At 39.8% G+C, this 18,900-nt stretch overlaps 1 protein-coding gene across 1 annotated transcript in view; it reads left to right on the forward strand.

Moving 5' to 3' along the window:
* The window catches only part of LOC102210573 (myosin-16), a 57,720-nt gene that overhangs the window by 24,453 nt on the left and 14,367 nt on the right, over positions 1-18,900 (forward strand). The window contains exons 2-6 of the mRNA XM_005721977.1: positions 2,000-2,206; positions 4,272-4,376; positions 6,832-6,918; positions 8,042-8,187; positions 10,393-10,483. Of these exons, the coding sequence (XP_005722034.1) occupies positions 2,000-2,206; positions 4,272-4,376; positions 6,832-6,918; positions 8,042-8,187; positions 10,393-10,483 (636 nt within the window). The remainder of the gene's footprint in view (positions 1-1,999; positions 2,207-4,271; positions 4,377-6,831; positions 6,919-8,041; positions 8,188-10,392; positions 10,484-18,900) is intronic.

The following is an 18,900-nucleotide window of genomic DNA, read 5'->3' on the forward strand; positions in this document are numbered from 1 at the left end:
CAACACAGACAGCATCGTCAGAAGGAAAGTTGATAAAATAAATTACAAATTTTGTATTGTTCGATACATATGCGTACCGAACCGAAAGCACTGTATCGAACGGTTCAATATCGATACGAATATCGTTGCACCCCTAATATATATATTAAAATACATCATTGTAAGACAAGGATGTGTGTTTTATCATGGGGATTCTAGCTGGGCCTACCCTAGTTAGCTAAAAGCAACAGAAAAATGGATAGCGAAGAGTAAAATTTAAACGGGTAGATAACTGATAATAACAGGTTGAAGGATGTAGCCTGTGAGGAACCAGCTATGAAGGACAGTATCGATGCCGTCTTGTTCCAGTAGCCCACTTCTCATCAGGGTGTCCTGGTTCCTCAACACCCGACATGGACCTTGTTAATCCGGGTAGGCTTGATTTAGTATAGGGGTTCTAGCTTAGGACCCTTACTGGATAGAGAAACCCGGGGCAGGAATCGGAGCCCTAGGTGCAGTGACTCCCAAGCTAGGTGAGTAGCTTTAGCAGATCCCAGGAACAACATCCAAGATCTCTGTCCAGAAGAACACAGTCCTAGGAACAGCTAAGATACAGCACAGGACCCTCAAGCTCCCAGGCCTCTGGTAGAGGACCTGAGCTTGAAAGATTGATGGCCCGCAGGGGCAAGAGGGGAATTTATATATACTTTTATAGTTTACAATGTATCGCAAAACAGTTTCTTTTGGTTTAAGAATTCAGTCTCCAGCACAACAGTATCTGATGGATGTTTGTACAATGCCAATGTTTTGTTTTGTTTTTACTGGTTTTAGCTTAAAGAAGGCCATTGATATTAAGCTCCCTTTTATAATTACATCTTAATTACAGTCCATTAAAAGACAATGGAATCACACTCATGATCTATTAACTTAAGGGATAATGTCAATTTAAGAGACTGCTACATAAATTTCTAATGTAGAAAATGCCAGTGCATTATGAAACCCACTGTATCAAAAGATTTTTACAGAATTATAAGTACAGGTAGGACAAGCTATTGTATATTAATTACTGGTTGACTGAACAACCTCCTTCCTGCAGTTCTGTGTATTGCATATCTCACTATAGAAAAATGTATGTGCAAATTTGTTTGCACATACCCTTTGTGTGTTAAATAGGCTTGTATTCCATTCATACCTGGTAATACCTGTTTAGTAGTGACGAGGTAAAAGGGTTAAAGGTGCAAACAGCTTTGCACAGAAACTTGTGCGAGGAACTTTAAAAAAAAAGCACGGAAAGTCCTCCAACCAAGTACTTTTATGGAAATAAATGCAGATGGAAATGTGGTTGCTTGATCATTTCACAAATGCCCAGATATCTGGGTATGCTATTTGCTCATTTCGAAATGCCTTGCCCATGATGACTGGCCTATAAGAAAGTAACTGTAACAAAAGCAAAGCTCTCATAATATGGCCCTTTCACTACTGTTATGGATGGCAACTGATTAAATGATCTGGTGTTTGGTAGAACTTGCTTATCTGGTTGGTAATACACGTGACCATATTACTTCTTAGCAGTACTATATTAAGGCAAGTGCACACTGACAGAGAGACGGTTCTTTGTGAAAGAGGATAAATTTCATCCTGTGGTAAGATTATCTTTGCATGAACGTCTTGAGGTTTGCTTCAGCTTCTTTAATTCAGCAAATCCCTTTATATTATATGTTTATCCTTAGCCTTTTACTAACAGTGTCAGCTTTTTCTTACCTTATCTTGCCCTTCTTTAAACTCCAGCGACACTGAGTTTGACAAAACTATTATGTTGCTGCATAAAAGATCTTTTACAACTAGATTAGAAGTTGGTACAAGGTCTGAGGACTGTGCAAAAAACAGTAAAAATGGACAAAAATTATTATTCGTAGCATATCTGGCACAAAATGAAATCCAGCCAATGCAATAATCTCCATAATACAGATCTACAGATTCATTCAGTTGAAAAGTAAGTGATTTAACTCTTAACCCCCAGGAGCAGGAGAGTGCCCAGGTATCTGAGCATCGCTGTGCCCAACTGGAGAAGGCAAGGCGTGAGCTGGAGCAGCAGCTGGAGGAGGAGGAGGTCTGCTCAGCCCAGCTGGCCCTTCACAGAGACAGGCTGGAGGCCGAGTGCAGCAGCCTCAGACGAGACCTGGAAGAGCTGGAGAGCGCTCTGACTGTAGCTGAAGAGGATAAACAGGTAGGGCATTTTTGGATCTTCGTGATATGATAATCTCTGGAACAAGGATTTTTGCGCAGAAAGAGAAGGACTGATTTGTAATATGGAAGGAGCATTTAGGAAGACAACAGATTGGCAGATGAAGGTACAGTTGTCATCCAGCTCTTTAACTCAAAACAAGCAGTAGCCAGGCAAGGAAACTAACAGACTGCAAGAAGCACTGAAGACAGTGGATTTTGGCAAGTGGGAGGTGGATGGCTGGTGGTACACTTAATATGGTAACAGGCTGACTAAGTTAGACAGGTTAGCCAATCATAAAAGTAACAAAGTGAGGAAATAATATTGCCAGAAATGCACAAAGTCACTGATTACTAAATAAAGTATGGTATAACTTCAAACCATGACAAGGTTATAGTTTCAAAAAGTAACACTAGGGCAGGGGTGGGCAATCTCAGTCCACGAGGGCCGGTGTCCCTGCAGGTTTTAGATCTCACCCTGGGTCAACACACCTGAATCACATGATTAGTTCGTTACCAGGCCTCTGGAGAACTTCAGAACATCTAATTTAGCCATTTAAATCAGCTGTGTTGGTTCGAGGACACATCTAAAACCTGCAGGGACACCGGCCCTCGTGGACTGAGATTGCCCACCCCTGCACTAGGGCCATATGTCTGTCTGTGTAGGATCTCAGTTGTCCAGGTCATGGTAGTCTCAGGAGCTGGAAAAGTCTGGTTTTAAGAACTGAAGAAGCCTCTTGGACTCTAAAAAGTGCAGTCGCCTTCTTTTCAAATACAAGGACCATCACTTTTCCAAAATATTAAATCTGAATGTAATTTGTTTGAAGTAATTAGCATTAAGTAGCATAGTGTTGACTGGTAGAACATTGAGCACCAGTACTGAAGAACCAGTCTGAAAAATAAAAACCAGAAAGCATAAAAAATGGAACTGAAACCCAAACAATGCGCATGGGTTCTGTTTTCAGTGAACATTTTTTCATCCATTATTATCTGTTTTAGAGAGATTCAGACATCTGTTCAATCCCTGACTCTGAACGGTTATGAAATGTTGATCATATTGTAGTTTGTCACAGTATTACCTGTTTCTATCCAGATCTCAGGTAAAACATCTTCCCACCAAGAGTGCTTGCACTCTTTTAGTTTTTTTTGTTTTTCCACGCTTTGCAGAAGCACGGTCTTCTCTGTGCAGAAACTAACAAGAAAGGGCTGTTCTGACACCTCCGTTACAGCCCCTGCCCCCCAAACCCTTTTATCTATTTCACTGAGCTGTATTAAAGGATTAGGATCCTATCTTTGTTCAGGAATGCTGCAAAAATGTGTTGCGCTCACAACACTGTGCGTGACAGTGAATTAAGATTTCTCTGGGTAGCAAAGCAGTGCTGAGTTGGAAATTTACTCTGAACAATTTGATCTGCTCCATGATGTTATAAACTTGATCCTCTAGTTATATGATGATTTTTTTTTGCTGAGTGGCCTCCCGTGTGGCAAAGATACAGTAAGAGGGAAATGTCAGGGGGCTCAGAGAAGAGAACAAGACCAGACTGGTTTGATGGCGCAAAGCTTTGAAAAAGAAAATGATGAGACCTCCTCTGATGCCACAATAATCTTTTAGCTGGACAAGATGTGAGAAGAAAGTTTTGACTCACCTGTTCACTCTGAAATTTGTTGAAAAACATGTTAGTGTCCACGTACCTCAGTCTGCTGCCTCGCCTTGTTTTGCACATTTTTAACTCTCACCTTTCTCTCTAAGAGAAGAGAAAGCTTTGATGTCTACTAAGAGAGATCGTGACATCTGTTTCTGTCATGATAGGAGACAATTGTTTGATGGTGTGGCTGCAGTCACAGGCTACAGACTCAAACTGCTGTATTCACAAGCAATCATGGTTACATGCCCAAGCAAACAGCGGTAGCTACAGAGGGAGGGGTTTTAGCCGAGTTAGATAAGAACAAAATCTATGTATAGATAGTTTAGCTTGGTCATTTTTTGAATGAATAAAATATTATCTGATGTACAAAGTGGCAGATGTTAAAAATTGCTATTAAGTTACAACCTGTGTCTGTTTTCATAGCTGTCGCACAGTGAGGTAAGGACGCTGTCAGAGCAGCTTTTTCAGAGGGACGAGGTGGTGCAGAAGCTGCAGAAGGAAAAGGAACATCTGGTGGAGCTCAGCCAGGTATGCTGTTAAGTGTATGATACTGATATACATACATACCTGGGCTAATGTCTATTAATAGCTAAGCTCCATAAAAACTAGAGTTTACATTTTCCATAATGCAAGTAAACTGCTTTTCTTTTTTTGGCCTCATAAATGCCCTCATGCCTAATATCTCTCCAAATCCACTCCTTTCATTTATAACATAGATTGGAAATCACAGCCAAGCAGAGACAAGGTTTATTTTGGTCATTTTTAGAGGACTTTATGGGTAAAGATGGATACCTTAACCCGTTGCAACACTGTTAATTTCCCAAAACTGATAAACTCCTCCAAAGCAACAGGGTTAGGGTTTGCACTATGCAACTGTTTTCACCCACTGAGTTGTATGAGAGATTAAAGGTGCTCTATGAAGGTTTCTTATTGCCCTAGAAGACATGTTTACATTCACTTTTGTTTACTTTGGCGTGTGGTTAGTGGCTCGGCTGCAGGGGAGGGGTGGAGCAGCGGGTTCAGGGTGCGGTTGCAGGGGAGGCTGACACACACCTGAGCTCCATCATCTTGTCATGGATCCCCAGTAAAAGATGTGCTGGGACATGAGGTGGGAGGTGTGTGTGCTACAAGCAGGGCAGCTGAAAAGTTGACCAGTGAAAAACACAGAGCAAATAAAAACGTGTGCGACTGCAAACGCTGTTGGTGTCAGGGCAGTTATTTCCACATTTACCAACTCTGATTATGTGTTCCTTTATTTTAGAAACTGCGTCGGACATCATAAAACATTAACAAGATTGTTTAAAAAATATATATATTGTCTGCAGCTTAGATCACTGAAAATGACGACTCAACACCTCTTGTGTTCAGAAAGTGGTTAGGGTAGTCAGAAGGTAGTATGATATAAGATATTTTAATTTTCACCATTAATGAAAATCTTCCTACCAACCAAACATTCCTCTTGGTCATATTATGATTCTGTCATATAACAAACTTGTGATATTTTCCATTTTATCTTCATCATATACTCAGTAATTATCCCAGATATCCCAGAATACCTGAGTATTGGTAACACACAATAAATTACCACGTAAATTAACATCAACAGAAGCACACACAAGAAGTACAGCACTGTTCTTCAATCTTGGTCATATACGTGAGTCACCTGCACAGAAGGTCCTGACTTGCCTCTGTAATCTTTACGTGTACAACACACGGACATAGATATCTAAATAAGTCACAGACTGATAAAATCCTAGAATTTCCCACCAAATTAGAGAGCAAATTTTGTGGGTGGACTGTACTACACAGCAAGCAATATTATTTGTCAGGTAATTACGTTAAAATATTAAAAGATGTACCAACAGGACAAACATGTTTAACCAATCCAATTCATGTCCACAAAGTCTAGTTCACTAGTGGAAATCAAGCCTAGCCAACAGCATTTGGTTAATATTAATCCAGGCAGCCACGCCCCAGACTTTAAGTCTTAACAAAATGCAAACAGATTTCATTAACCGTGGAGCTATTTTATTAGAGATTAAAAATATTATTTGTACTAGGCTGTAAACATGTTATTCTTATGACTTGTTGGAAATCAATGGAGGTGATTCACTTTTACAGCCAGCCTGAAGTGGCCATTACAGGCACATAAGCGTTTGCTCCTTTTTTCAGCCCATTCCCTATAACAGACCATAAATTTGTACATGAATAGATTATCTTTTGCACTTGAAGCAAATGTTCTAATCTCAAAGTATGCATGTGCACACTTTAAAAAATATCTGTTTGCATTTTATTGGAAAACATTTAAATTGTAAATTTAACTCTTCCGTTCCCAAAAGCATACAGGGACGCTCCACTGGCTGTTTGACTCAGAATAAAACATGAGTTTAGGAAAAGGGAACCATATGGCCTGTGGACAGAAGTGGCACTCGTGATAAATGTGCTCTTCACCAGACACAGACCAGTCTCCTAGAAAAAAGAGAGAGATCTGAAGAATTCGCAGCCCTCAACAACCTCATCTTCCTTATGACAGCTATAAGAGGCCCTGTTTGCTAATTCCTCCCAGATGGTTCAACCAGTAGTAGCAGTCTTCTTCATTGTGTAATCCATGTGGACAATTTAGCATTAGTCCTCATTATGTTCCTACTGTTTGCTGAACATGTCTCAGATTATGGATTTGGCCTGGAATACAAGGACACGCCTGTGGGGGGAAAAATTTAACACAAAGTGCACGCACTGCTGTTTGAGTGAGTTTAGTCTTCCTGTTTGATGCTTCGCTGCTTTTGCTCCCTGTTGATGAAAAGACAGATAAAAAACATCTCATCTATCAGATCAAACTGAAGATGACTTCTGACATTTTCATGGTTAAGCAAATAAATCATATTTTTCCAAAGTACAAATATGGCAGACAGATGGACATGAGACAGACATTTAAGGACACATGTGCAGTCCAGGCTCAGACATCTTTTATCACCCTCAACAGCAGGCCATTGAGGACCTGCAGAGTGAAGAGGAGAAAGTCAACCTGCTGACCAAAGAGAAAACCAAGTTGCAGATGCACACTGAAGATGTATGTACATATTTTTCAAATTGAACATATAGTTCATACCATATGCACTAGACAAATGTTTTTTTTCAATATTTATTCTGTAATTTCTGAAATTTGCAATGTGTTATAGCTCAGTGCGCTTTCAAATTAAAATGCAGGACTGTTCTGTCTAATTCCTCCCAAACGTGCTCACCTGGGTGTAATTGTAGGCTGTAGGGTGCTCTTCCATGATGTAAAGCTGGTTAATGTCTTTGAATGTTTTGAGTCATTGTCTTACTGCAGGATGAAGGCCTGGCCAACCACGTTGGCTTTTAAACTGCTAAAATTCCAACAGCTAGTCTATAATTTTGAACGTCTGTCATTTGTGTTAGATGGGAAACTATAAACTCACTGGAAAGTGTGTTAGGTAAATGTTGCTAGCACTGCGTTTAAGCCTTTTTTTAACCTTCAAAATTGCTCTCATGGTTCGTGGCACATGGTTGCTGCAGATTGGTCAGCTGAACATCCATGATGCAAATCTGCCACCGATTACTCAGGAACTCAGGAGATCAAAGTGTGCAGAGAAAAGATACACGACAACCACCAACCTGAACTGTTGATACAAAGCAGGATGAACCCATCCTTTCCTGTTGTTTGTGACACATTCAGACCTTCCCATCCAAATGTATCGGCAGAAGCCAAGTAGTGTTATTTTATAAAATCTATAATATGTTAATAACTGATAAAACAATCTCTGATTTTATGAGACTAGCTAGAGCTTTAACTGTAGACTCCATGATAACTTATTTTAAATATAAGGTCAGTGCCATTACACTGGTGTAACATTTGCATCCAACAGAAACACACATGTTGTACACATTAAAAGTAATAATAAGCTTATGAACCAACTATTCAACAGCAAAGTGAGGAATGGAAACTCATGGTGATTTAACTTAATTGTAACCCTGTTAGCCAATACAGCTTGGCAAAAATAGGGAAACACTGAAACATGTAATTTCACACATAAAAATTGTCAAATATAATAAATGGTGATTATAAAATATATTAAAAAGTGGCACAAAGCATTTCACTATTTGCAATTACAGTCAAGAAATATTGTTAAACCCTATTATTGAATCCGTCCTGTAACTTTCCTCATGCTCAGTTGGAGTACCAGCTGGAACAGGAGCGCCATCAGCGTGCTGAGCTAGAGAAGAGCAGGAGGAGGCTGGAGGGGGACAGCAGATCTTCGCAGGACAGTCTGGGAGAGATGGAGAAGATGAGGAATGGTCTGGAAGACCTCATTAAAAGGTCAGTCAAAGACGCGCTGCATGCTTATAGCAAACTTTTCAGAGTAGATGGAAAAAAAGCAGTCAGCCAAAGTACTGTTTGCTCCTGACACCAACAATTTGAGGCTAAAGCTACATTCTGTTAAATTCTGTTGGGAAATTTTGCAGAGATTTTCATAGTTTCACAGAGATCTTCAATGATCTTCCGACTTTTTTTCTAGTGTAACATTGAGGCTTGCATCTCAGGGGTCTGCTGAATCATCCTGCTAATTACTGAGTAGACTGTCTGTAAAGACTCTGTTGATTCCCAGAAGATAAATCCAAATGTCCTTGTTGATGCCCTTGTTTTATTGCTAGCATTACCAGAGGGTCAAAATGTTGGCTTTTATATCAAAATTGATTAACATAGACATTTAGACAATGAAAAATCCAAATAATTAACAGTTTTCTTAAAAACCAAAGTGAGACTGATATGTTTAACTGTTGTATTACTTAAGAAAATATGGTACAGATGTCCCAATTTCACCAGGACCTATAATTTTATTTCGGTCCACCGTCATGAAAAGATTTTGAATCAGTTTTCTTAATTTATGCTAATCAGCGTTAGCATATTTGTAATGCTCTGTGAGATTTTCTGTTTACTGTATCGGTTCCAAAATATTAAAAAGTTTGCAGTGTGCCTAATGGCTGAAGGTTTTTTTGTACTATAATACAGTTCTATATATTGTACTATAATACTGTGGTTGAAAATTATACAGGATATTGTTGTTATTTCCAGTTTGATCCTATTTGTAGTTTGTGGCATCACTACCTCATGGTCACAGTGGCTAAACATTGTGTGTCTGTCCTGTGGGTGGGGGGATAATAGTCATTCAGAATGTTTTGAGCTATACAATAAAGCATATTTGTTCAAAGAAGAAGACACACGGGTAGTATTTCAGGTCAAATTTCTAGCTTGAGAAGCCTGGAGACTCTTGGAAAACATTAGCTTTCCAAAAGTCATTTATAGCATTAGCAATTTTAAAGCTCCAGCCTATTAAAGTCAGTACAACAGATATTTTATTCTTTGAGACTGTCTATAAGGTTACATCAGTCAAAAGGTGGTTAAAGAAAGGACATAAACAGGGCACCATTATTAACATAAACATTTTCACAAACTGTGCATTTATCACAGCCATCATGATGGGTGGTAAACCCGTCTCTAAAACATTTATATCAGCCTATCTAAGCCAGAAAACATGGGGTGAATTTTTTCCCCCCATTTAGACTATATGCAAGTGACAACAAGTCTTATCTACTGTTGTCTTTTAATAGTCCGCTGAACTGGAACCTAAGCTGATCTGATCTACTATCCCAAGGGAGAGAGAGCCTGATGGACTTTGGAAAGTTTCTCACTCTTGTGTGCGTCTTATATCCTGAGGCAGCAGAGCTTGGACTCTATGAGACTACATTGTCCTTTTGCATCTCTTTTAAGGTGTATGTACCTCTAGGGATTCACTAAGATCCCAGCATGTTGTTATCTGCCCAGTGATATAAAAACAGATGTAATCATTCACTGTACCCTACCCTGCAGCAACAATCTACTGAAGGCAAAAGCCTCCTGTCAGAAAACAAAAGTACAGTGCGCACCTACAATATTGTCTCCGTAACAAAGTTAAAACTTGTTCTCTTTGGCACTAATAGTTGCGTGACCTTCTTGAACATTAACAAAGTGAGTGACTCACTTGTTGCTAAGATACTATGGTATTCAAACAGTACTTATTGTCAGAGGCTATTAAATCTGCCACTCAGTATAACTTTAGTCCAGTGAAGCGTCACAGACATGGTGTTGCGATGTTGTCAAAGCACATACATATACAGAGCCTCACGTGCACGCCTCACAAATGTGACCAGAAGGTCAGATGGAGCAACCTTTTCATGTGACTGATACTCCTTTGTATTTGCTGTTGATCATTGCGGCTTTTAAAGCACTATTTTTTGTGCCGTGTGAAACACATTAAAGAACATTGTTGTAATGTGTGTAATGTTTATATTTATCAGTAGTTCAGTTTTAGATGTCCAGCCCCAAAATCCCGCGGTACCATGATGCTGCCTATATTAGCTAGTCCGGGGGTTTTTAAATGCAAGAGAAACTGTAGGGTTTTGGGAAACAGTTTTTGTGTTTTCTGAGCAAAAAACTTCCTCTATGCTCATTAATTTCAATTATATATTCCTTTTCTCATTAAAGGAAGGAGCTGGAGATCAGCAGTACCAGCTCCAAACTAGAAGAAGAGGAGGCACTTAACTTTGGACTGCAGAGGAAGACCAAGGAGCTACAGGTAAGTTTGCATTTTGTTGTTTGTCTTCTGTCATTTAACACTAGCAGTCTTGTTTAACAATCGCATGGTGAGACCTAGCAGAAAGAAAAAAGAAATCACACACCCAAACAGGTGATATTAAATTTCACTTCAATTTTATTTACAGCGCCAAATCACAACAAAAGTCACCTCAAGGCGCTTTATATTGTAAGGTAGAGCCTACAATTATACATAGAGAGAAAAACCCAACAATCATATGACCCCCTATGAGCAAGCACTTTGGCGACAGTGGGAAGGAAAAACTCCCTTTTAACAGGAAGAAACATCTGGCAGAACCAGGCTCAGGGAGGGGCGGGGCCATCTGCTGCGACCTGTTGGGGTGAGAGAAGGAAGACAGGATAAAGACATGCTGTGGAAGAGAGACAGAGATTAATAACAAGTATGATTCAATGCAGAGAGGTCTATTAACACATAGTGAGTGAGAAAGGTGACTGAAGAAGAAACACTCAGTGCATCATGGGAATCCCCCAGCAGCCTATGCCTATTGCAGCATAACTCAGGGTCACCTGATCCAGATATAAAGTGGTAGTTATCCATAGAAATCTAAATCGTTTCCTGCACCAGGCTGTAAATATGCTTTTCAGTGTTGTAAGGTTGAGCATTTTAAAATGGGAGTCTAGTTGGACTGACTCATTCTGGAGTCTCAGTTTTTGGCACTTCTGCTTTGACCTCTCTGCGTGCTTACAGTTTAGTTCACTCAGATTCAAATAAACCAAGTTATCGTCATACTTGACTCTATGATATAGTATTATATAATATAACTGTTTGTGCTTTTTTTACATGACCAAGAAAAGCAGTCATGTCTTTGTTTGACCACTTAATGTTTTAGAAAGCAAAACAGTTCAAACAGATAAGTGTACAAATGTAAACCAGACTTTTGTGGCCCATGGCCTTACCCTTTGGTAATGATTTCTTGTTATCATCAATCATTTTTTAGCTATTTCCCAGAACAGGCTGAATGTGTCAGCTCAATGTGATGTTTCCACATTTGTTGCCAATGTCACTGACTCTGTCGCTCTTTCTGCTAGTAGCTGCAGCGCTGTTTACTGTCCATCACCTGTGGCTCACACACTTAAAAGCATCTGTTTACTCTTGCAAAAAGCTTTTTTCACTAATAAAATACTGGTAGCTAAGTTGACTGAGCTCACGCACAGCACTGCTAAAAGACATGTGGAGTCCTTCCTTATTGGTTTGATAGTCATCAGCCAGACAACGGGGCTGGTATGCTCCTTTCCTCTGCAGCCTTTAATTTCTGAAAATGTTCAAAGAGCTATAAAGAACTTTACGTGTCCTGTGTGCATATCGTGATGAAATTTGCTCAACACTGAGCTGGCTTATCAAGTTAGTCATTACTAATCAACACAGAAAAGGTCTTTTAGTTACCTTTATAATAGTAACTGTAATATTTAGTTGAAGTGGCTGTGGCTTTTGTAGACTGGTTTCTAAGTGGAGTTAAAAGCTGTTAAAACTGTTGTTTTACAAAGACAAACAGTGAGCCCAGCTGTAGGTTACAACACGGCAGAAAAAAGGCATTCCTGTCTTTTAGCAAAGCTGCTGGGCTCTGCTCTGTGATTGGAGCAGTCGCTTCAAGCTTCAAGCATGTCAGGAAATGGTTAGAACACAGTGGCTACATCAAAAATGAACTGGGTAGGTCAAGTTTATTATGATCTACCAGCATGCATTGACTTTTTGACTTCCAGGTGAATAATTGCAAAGCATTATTACTGTTATAGATATTATATATGGCAGTAGATATTTACTATCAGCTGACAGTGACTCAGGGTTCAGAATGTTTTTACATCCTCTCATCTAGGCAAAGTGGATTAAATGCTAAAAAAACACCTTAATGTGTCTTATCACTAAATTTCACTTGAAGTATCAAAATTAAAAATACTTAGTCTGTGAGAAAATGTTATTGCTATATGATTCAAGACGCTGTTTGTGAGTCTGGAGTTATGTGACCTGATTTCCCTGAGACAGGAGAATCTAGTGATGGTCTCCAGAGGTGGCAGCCAATGATTTTCTGGGCAGTGTTAATTACTCTTTGTACAGCCCTCCTGTTGTCACTCGTGACCCTGCCTACCACAACACCCAGCCAGTAGGAGAGGACGCTCTCCACTGAGGAACAATAGAAGGCCAGAGGCAGCTGGGACGGGGGCGCCGAGTCTAACTGATTGTTACCGGTTGGCGAGGAAATCTTTGATCCAGGACCAGGTGGCGAGGGGATGTGAAGGTGGTCCAGTCTTTTGCTGAGGATGTCTGGGATTATTTTGTTGAATGCTGAGCTGTAGTCCATGAAGAGCATCCTTACGTTGCCCTCTGTAAAGGGTGATGGTGATGGCATCCTCCTTGGACCGATTTGCTCTTTAAGGAAACTGGTAGGGGTCGAGGGAGGAGGGCAGACAGTGTCTGATGTGCTGAGGCACTATCTGTTTGAGACACTTCACGACTACAGACGTGAGGGAGAGATAAAGGATGATAAAGAGTGAAAACCGTAAATCCCATCCACACTGCATATGCACATGAAGACACAGCAAAGTCATTTGGAAGTTTTGATGCTTTACGAGAAACAAAGATTTGTCGTTTAACTTTCAAAATAGTATTTCTCAACAAAAGATGCTGCACCTCATTTGTCAGTCGATGACAGGAAAAGGACTGCAGAGTTATCACACTGTAAACTTCTTTGGAAGTAAATCTTTCTCACTGCAGACATTTGGGCTTGTTACAGCAGGAGAAACACAGGTGCAGCTTGTAAGATTATCGATGGATTTAAATATTCCAGTAAAACATGCCAGCCGACATACCAGTGCATCGTCAGGGAAACACCTGAATGCAAGTTGTAATTAATGGGGTTAGCTACACATTGTGTTTATTAAGTCAGCATGGGATAGTTCAATTGTGGAAATGTTTTTTAAACTTCTTTTCGAAATCTTTGCATGTAAGGTCAAAAGTAGCATCACTAACTGGTAATACTTTCAAAGTGTTGTTGAGTTGAGAGTGAGCTTGTTCATTGTTCCGTCTGAGCAACTATAGGAAGTACAAAACCAAAACTAACTATTTCACTGCATGCTAAACTGTGAGACGAAATATTCCTTCTGTTTATGTTAGGTTGTCTTGTGAAAATGTTGTTTAGTGATTGCTGCAGAAATTAGTCCTAAAACCACAAAATAAATTGGCCCTTTTTTAAATTCCAGCATTCCTTGTCCCAGAATCAAGGTTTGTTGAATGGGTTTTGATTTAGAGGCTTTAAATAATATGGTCTGTAGTTAAGACAAGCTTTACATATTTTGTTCTATAGGAACAAAAGCAAAAACTCTGCTTAATATGTTTATACAGAAATGGAAAAAATATCAAATGACCACCTATCATCCTTGTTCTGTAGCTCCATACAAGATCTTGCCCCTTATGAGGTGGACAGTTATGATAAAGGTGGTGAATTGGCACTAAACTACATGGGAGGAGTTGTTAATAATAGGAAGACAGTTGGAACTGTAGTCACCATAAACATCATTAATAACAGGCTACATCATAATAGGTTGAAATCTTGCAGCACCTGCAAAATCCCACTCCTCAAGAACGCACATGTACAAGAGCATCCTGAGTTTGTCAGTGAACATCTAAAGGATTCTGGGCCTGGGAGAAGGTGCTATAGACAGATAAATACTAAATCAAGGTCTTTGGCATCAACTCAACCCACTGTGTTTGGAGGAAGAGATAATATGACCCAAAGAACATCATCCAAATATGTCAAGCATGGAATTGGAAATATTATGCTTTGGGGATGTTTTTCTGCTAGTGTAAAGGACGACTTCACCGCAGTGAGGGGCCAATGAAAGCGGCCTTTTCTCAGCCAGAAAACCGAAGATGTGTCGTGTATGATCTTCCAGACCCAAATGACCCAAAACATACCCTGATGATGACGTTGGAGTAGCCTAACCTGTCTCTGACCTTAAGGATCACTTCTTACCTAAAAACTTTAAGCGAATGCGTATATTTGAACCTGTATATATACTTCTGACACTGTGTGGATAGGAGAAAATTCAACATAAATTCAAACCGGTGCATCCAGTCATTGCATGTCTAATGCTGGAAAAAGAACAGTACAAATAAATGATGAAGTGTACATCACATCTTTTGTACTAGATTACTGCTGTGTATTGGCTAGGCATGATAAAGTTAGCAGCTTATCATAGGCTTGGCTTATGTGTCTTTGGGTTTAGAAAAAACAGCAACATTTTTCAGTATTCAGTATTACTTTCAGCAGAGTTCAACATCTGGAGAGATGCAAAGTTTCATGGAGCTTTCAGTGACTGTGACCGGTATATGGACTAAAACCACAGCGGCCTTTGAGTGCAACAAAAAAGTGCCACCTAGCTGAACCTCAAATTTCAACAAAGCTAAAGGAAAAAGCCATCCCAGTTATTAACGAGTAATCTTTGGTGAGGCAGTGGAAAATCACCACAGCAGTGAGTGTATGCTGTACCACTAAAGACGGTGCAATTTAACTAACCATCTTTAGGATTGCAGGCACTGCAGAAGCAAGGGTAGAATAGCTATTTATTGTATGCATTATATTCTCTGCCAATCTGGGAAGTATATACTAATGTTTTTCTGCTGAATCTTTCAATGGCATGCAGATAAAATCAAACAAGTCTGAGAGCTTTTATCTGTGTCACTGGTGCATGTTGCAGATAATGTGTTTTGTCTGTGTCTGTCGTTGAGTTCAGAGAGAGAGGGAGTGTTATGGGTTCAGGTGGTGCTTCTCTGTTCTGCCAGTGCCTCTGGGAGCCTGATGTTTCCTCCAGAGTTTGTCAGTAGTGAAAATAAAGAGCTCCTTTGTATCTAATTTGAGGAGTGAAAGACAATCCATGTGTCTTTGAGGGTGCACATGTTTTCGCATTTACTGTAGCTTTGGCATCCTCTCACAATGAAGCTATTATATGTAAACTCCTCCTACTGATGAAGATGCAGGTGGACAGGCCAGCCAGCTGGACATCACCCACTGAGGTCTTTCCTTTGACGTAAAGGTTGCACGAATATGTCCACGCAAGCTGCTGCAGAATCAAAGAGACCGCTTTGTCTGTCGCCGATGATGATGCCGCCTCTCCCTCTGTAGTATGCTGTAATTCAAAGCAGTTGGCCTAAAGAGAAAGCAGCCATGCAGCCTTGATTTCTTACAGCAAATGGTTTTATTTAGGGTTGTAAAACAGTTTACACTCAGTCACAATCTGAGGGTTATCACAATCTGTGAAGATAAAGCTCATTTTGTTTTTTTGTTTGGTCTGTAGCAGATGTTTTGCTGAAGGTGTTAGATCAGATTGGGCCACAGCGGTGATGAGAGTCTCGTATCCAGATTACGTCATTCAAGCTTTCTATTGTCCTCTCCCTTATAGCTACATATGCTTGTCTTGTGTATAATATGGGATCATGTGCTTTTGTGTCATTTGAAACATAAAGCATAGAATTAATCTTAGTTTAAACTGATAATACAGTCACAATACCATATTTTGTTTGTAGACTGATCACTACTGGAAAAACTTTTTTTTCTTGTTTTTCACCCCTAAAAACACGAGCTGTGTGTACTAAGAGTCATCATATTGCTAAGAGGTGTTTCTCAGACAAATGTTCTGACAAATGAGCACCTGTGGTGAACAAGTCTTACTTCATACTTAGTACCAATAATTTCATCTATATAAATATAAAAAAACAGTTGGGGCCATGTCTGTGGAAGCTGTCAGCAACAAAAACTTTACATCTGGAGTCTGTAGGTGGCCATCTGGTGGCATTTAAAACAACAAAGCATGCAGATTCCTGCACCATTGCCGTGATCTGAATTATGCTAGTGTGTGCGAACAGTATAGATGCAGGGAAGGCCTCCCAGTTGTTCAGCTGGGGGGGGTCTCACAGGATATCACTGCCCACACTGCTGACCATCCCCTCTGACACAAGCATGGAGACATCTGCACTGAGGCCACATCTGATTGCAATTTATAGACAATTATTATGGTTTCAGATTGAAGAGGGGAAAAAGAAAACCCTAAGCACAAGCAATTATGGAGATCAAACCCTGCAACCATTCTCAGCAACAACGGCCTAATTCTGTTGTTTCCAGCTCACTGCTTCAAGACTAGAGACATCTTTGTGGGTTCATTTAGAATCAGTGTCTAAATTCTTCCTGCTACACATAAGTGGCCAGAATTACCCATGTAGCCTGGCTCAGACTTCTGTGTTAAGAAGAGTGTTATCTTGGTGCACGATGTGTTTTTTACAATTGTATTAGAGCCACAATGTTTACTTTGAGGGTGGTTTGAGGCTCTGGAAAAGAGGAATTTAACAAGAAACATATTTGAGTGGGGAACTGTCAGTGAGAGAAAAAGAGGCTGTGCATGCATAAGGGGGTGTGGACAGTAAAGTGCCGGAGGGGATCGACAGTGAAGGTATGTGTGTGTGTGTGTGTGTTTGTGTGTGTGCGCACGTGCGTGTCTCAGTGTGTGGGACACTCAGTCAGTCATTCAGTTGGGCTGCTGCTGCCTCACGATGGCTGTTCTCTCTGCAGAGGCGCTCCGCTGGCACGTGAGTTTTTATTTCTGTGTTTCTGTTTAAACGTATCAAAAATGATAAAAGGAATTAGTTAATGTCTCTGTGTGTTGTTTTTAGGCATTTAAAAATATTCTGTTGTTTATAATCAAAGATGGCACAAGTACAGGCGAGCTCTCCAACTCTTGTCTGTACACATAGTTTACAGTACGTTTGTTATGGTTTGTTGTTTGGGGAGATTTAGGTGCTGTGGCTTTCACCACTTGAGTGAAGTGGAGGTGAGGTTGCTGTGAGTGGCCCTGGGCCATCCGGCATGTCAGACACACTTCCTGACATTGAAACATAGATACAAATTGTAGATAACCAAGAGCATGACTCATCTTGGTAGAGTGCAGCCGTGCTGGGAAGCGAGCAATAAATTTTTATTAGTAATAAAAAAAAAAGCAGTTTTGGCATGACATAAGTGGAACAGAAATCATCTGTGGATGATTTACTTCTGTTAGATCATTCTGATGATTTTGAACAGAATCCAGTAAACTAAAATTCAAAGCACAGTAGGTGTACACAGAGGGTGCTACGTATACTGTAAGCTGTGGTAGAGGGAGTTGAGTTTTCACTAAGAATAACAGTTTGTATCATGGGAGGATCTTTACCTTAATAAAATGTATATAAGTGTGTAAAATGCCTTGAGGCAACTGTTGCTGTGATTTGGTGCTATATAAATAAAAGTGAAATGCCTTAAGAGGACACTGGATATTTAAAGTTCAAAAGCAAGAGTGTTTGACACTATGTTTTCTATACATTATAACATATTTAGTGCCGTTAGCCTGTGCTGAGGTCTCATGAACCTGCTGGGAAGCTCATATTTTATTACACAAGTGTGTGTCCTGTCCTTCTTTTCCCCCCTGACCCCCAAACCGGATGGAGCAGATAGTAAAATGGGAGTTTCCCTTCCCACTGTTACCAAATTCATGCTCATAAGGAATTGTTTGATGACTGGGATTTTCCCTGTAATATTTTGGAGTCTTGACCTTAGAATATAAAGCGCCTTGAGGTGCTTCTGCAACTGATTTGAATTGAATTGCATGTAAAAATCAAACGTATCATACAATTCACATGCATTTTACATGCAATCATAATAATTTCTCCTCATATCTAAATGTAAACTTACATGAAGTGATTGAACAGAGTAGATATTCCTGGTTTTATTTTGTTTACGCTGCATAATTAAATATATTGTTGTATGCTGTGTGTGTTATGGGCTCACACAGAGCAACAAACAGTTATGGCCACATTTATGTCAATGGTTAATTTAGATGTCTTTGGACTGTGGGAGGAAGCTGGAGTACAGTGAGTATGCTGACACAGGAACAACATGCAAAATCTGCCCAATATATTCTGGATATTCATTTATTATTTTTATGTTGGGCCAATAAGCTCATTATTTTATTTAAACCCAAAGTTGCATATTTAATCTTTTTGGCTCCATGACAGATAGATAGATAGATAAAACCCTCAGAGGAAGTGCATAACATGAAGAACTTGAAGGGTGGTTGTTTGGCACTGATCGACATCCTTTACCTGTACCAACTATGCACGATTGTCATTGTTCTACATAACTATGGCTTTATAAACACAGTGTCCTCTGCGATGAAATAGCTGAGTGTTCCAAAAATAACTGAAAATGCTTTGGTTATTTTCAGAGGTGGTCAGTTCACTGTAAAAAATAGTGCTGTTGTTGGTTTGCAAGGAATAAAGAATGTGTTGTGTAAAGGAAGCGGTTGTGCGTATTTAAAGATTTGTGTCATCATTAAAATGTTTTAAAAACCCTTGAATTGAGA

This window comes from Pundamilia nyererei, unplaced genomic scaffold, assembly GCF_000239375.1.
Source record: "Pundamilia nyererei isolate P.nyererei 1_Seehausen unplaced genomic scaffold, PunNye1.0 scaffold00005, whole genome shotgun sequence".
Classification (NCBI taxonomy): domain Eukaryota; kingdom Metazoa; phylum Chordata; class Actinopteri; order Cichliformes; family Cichlidae; genus Pundamilia; species Pundamilia nyererei.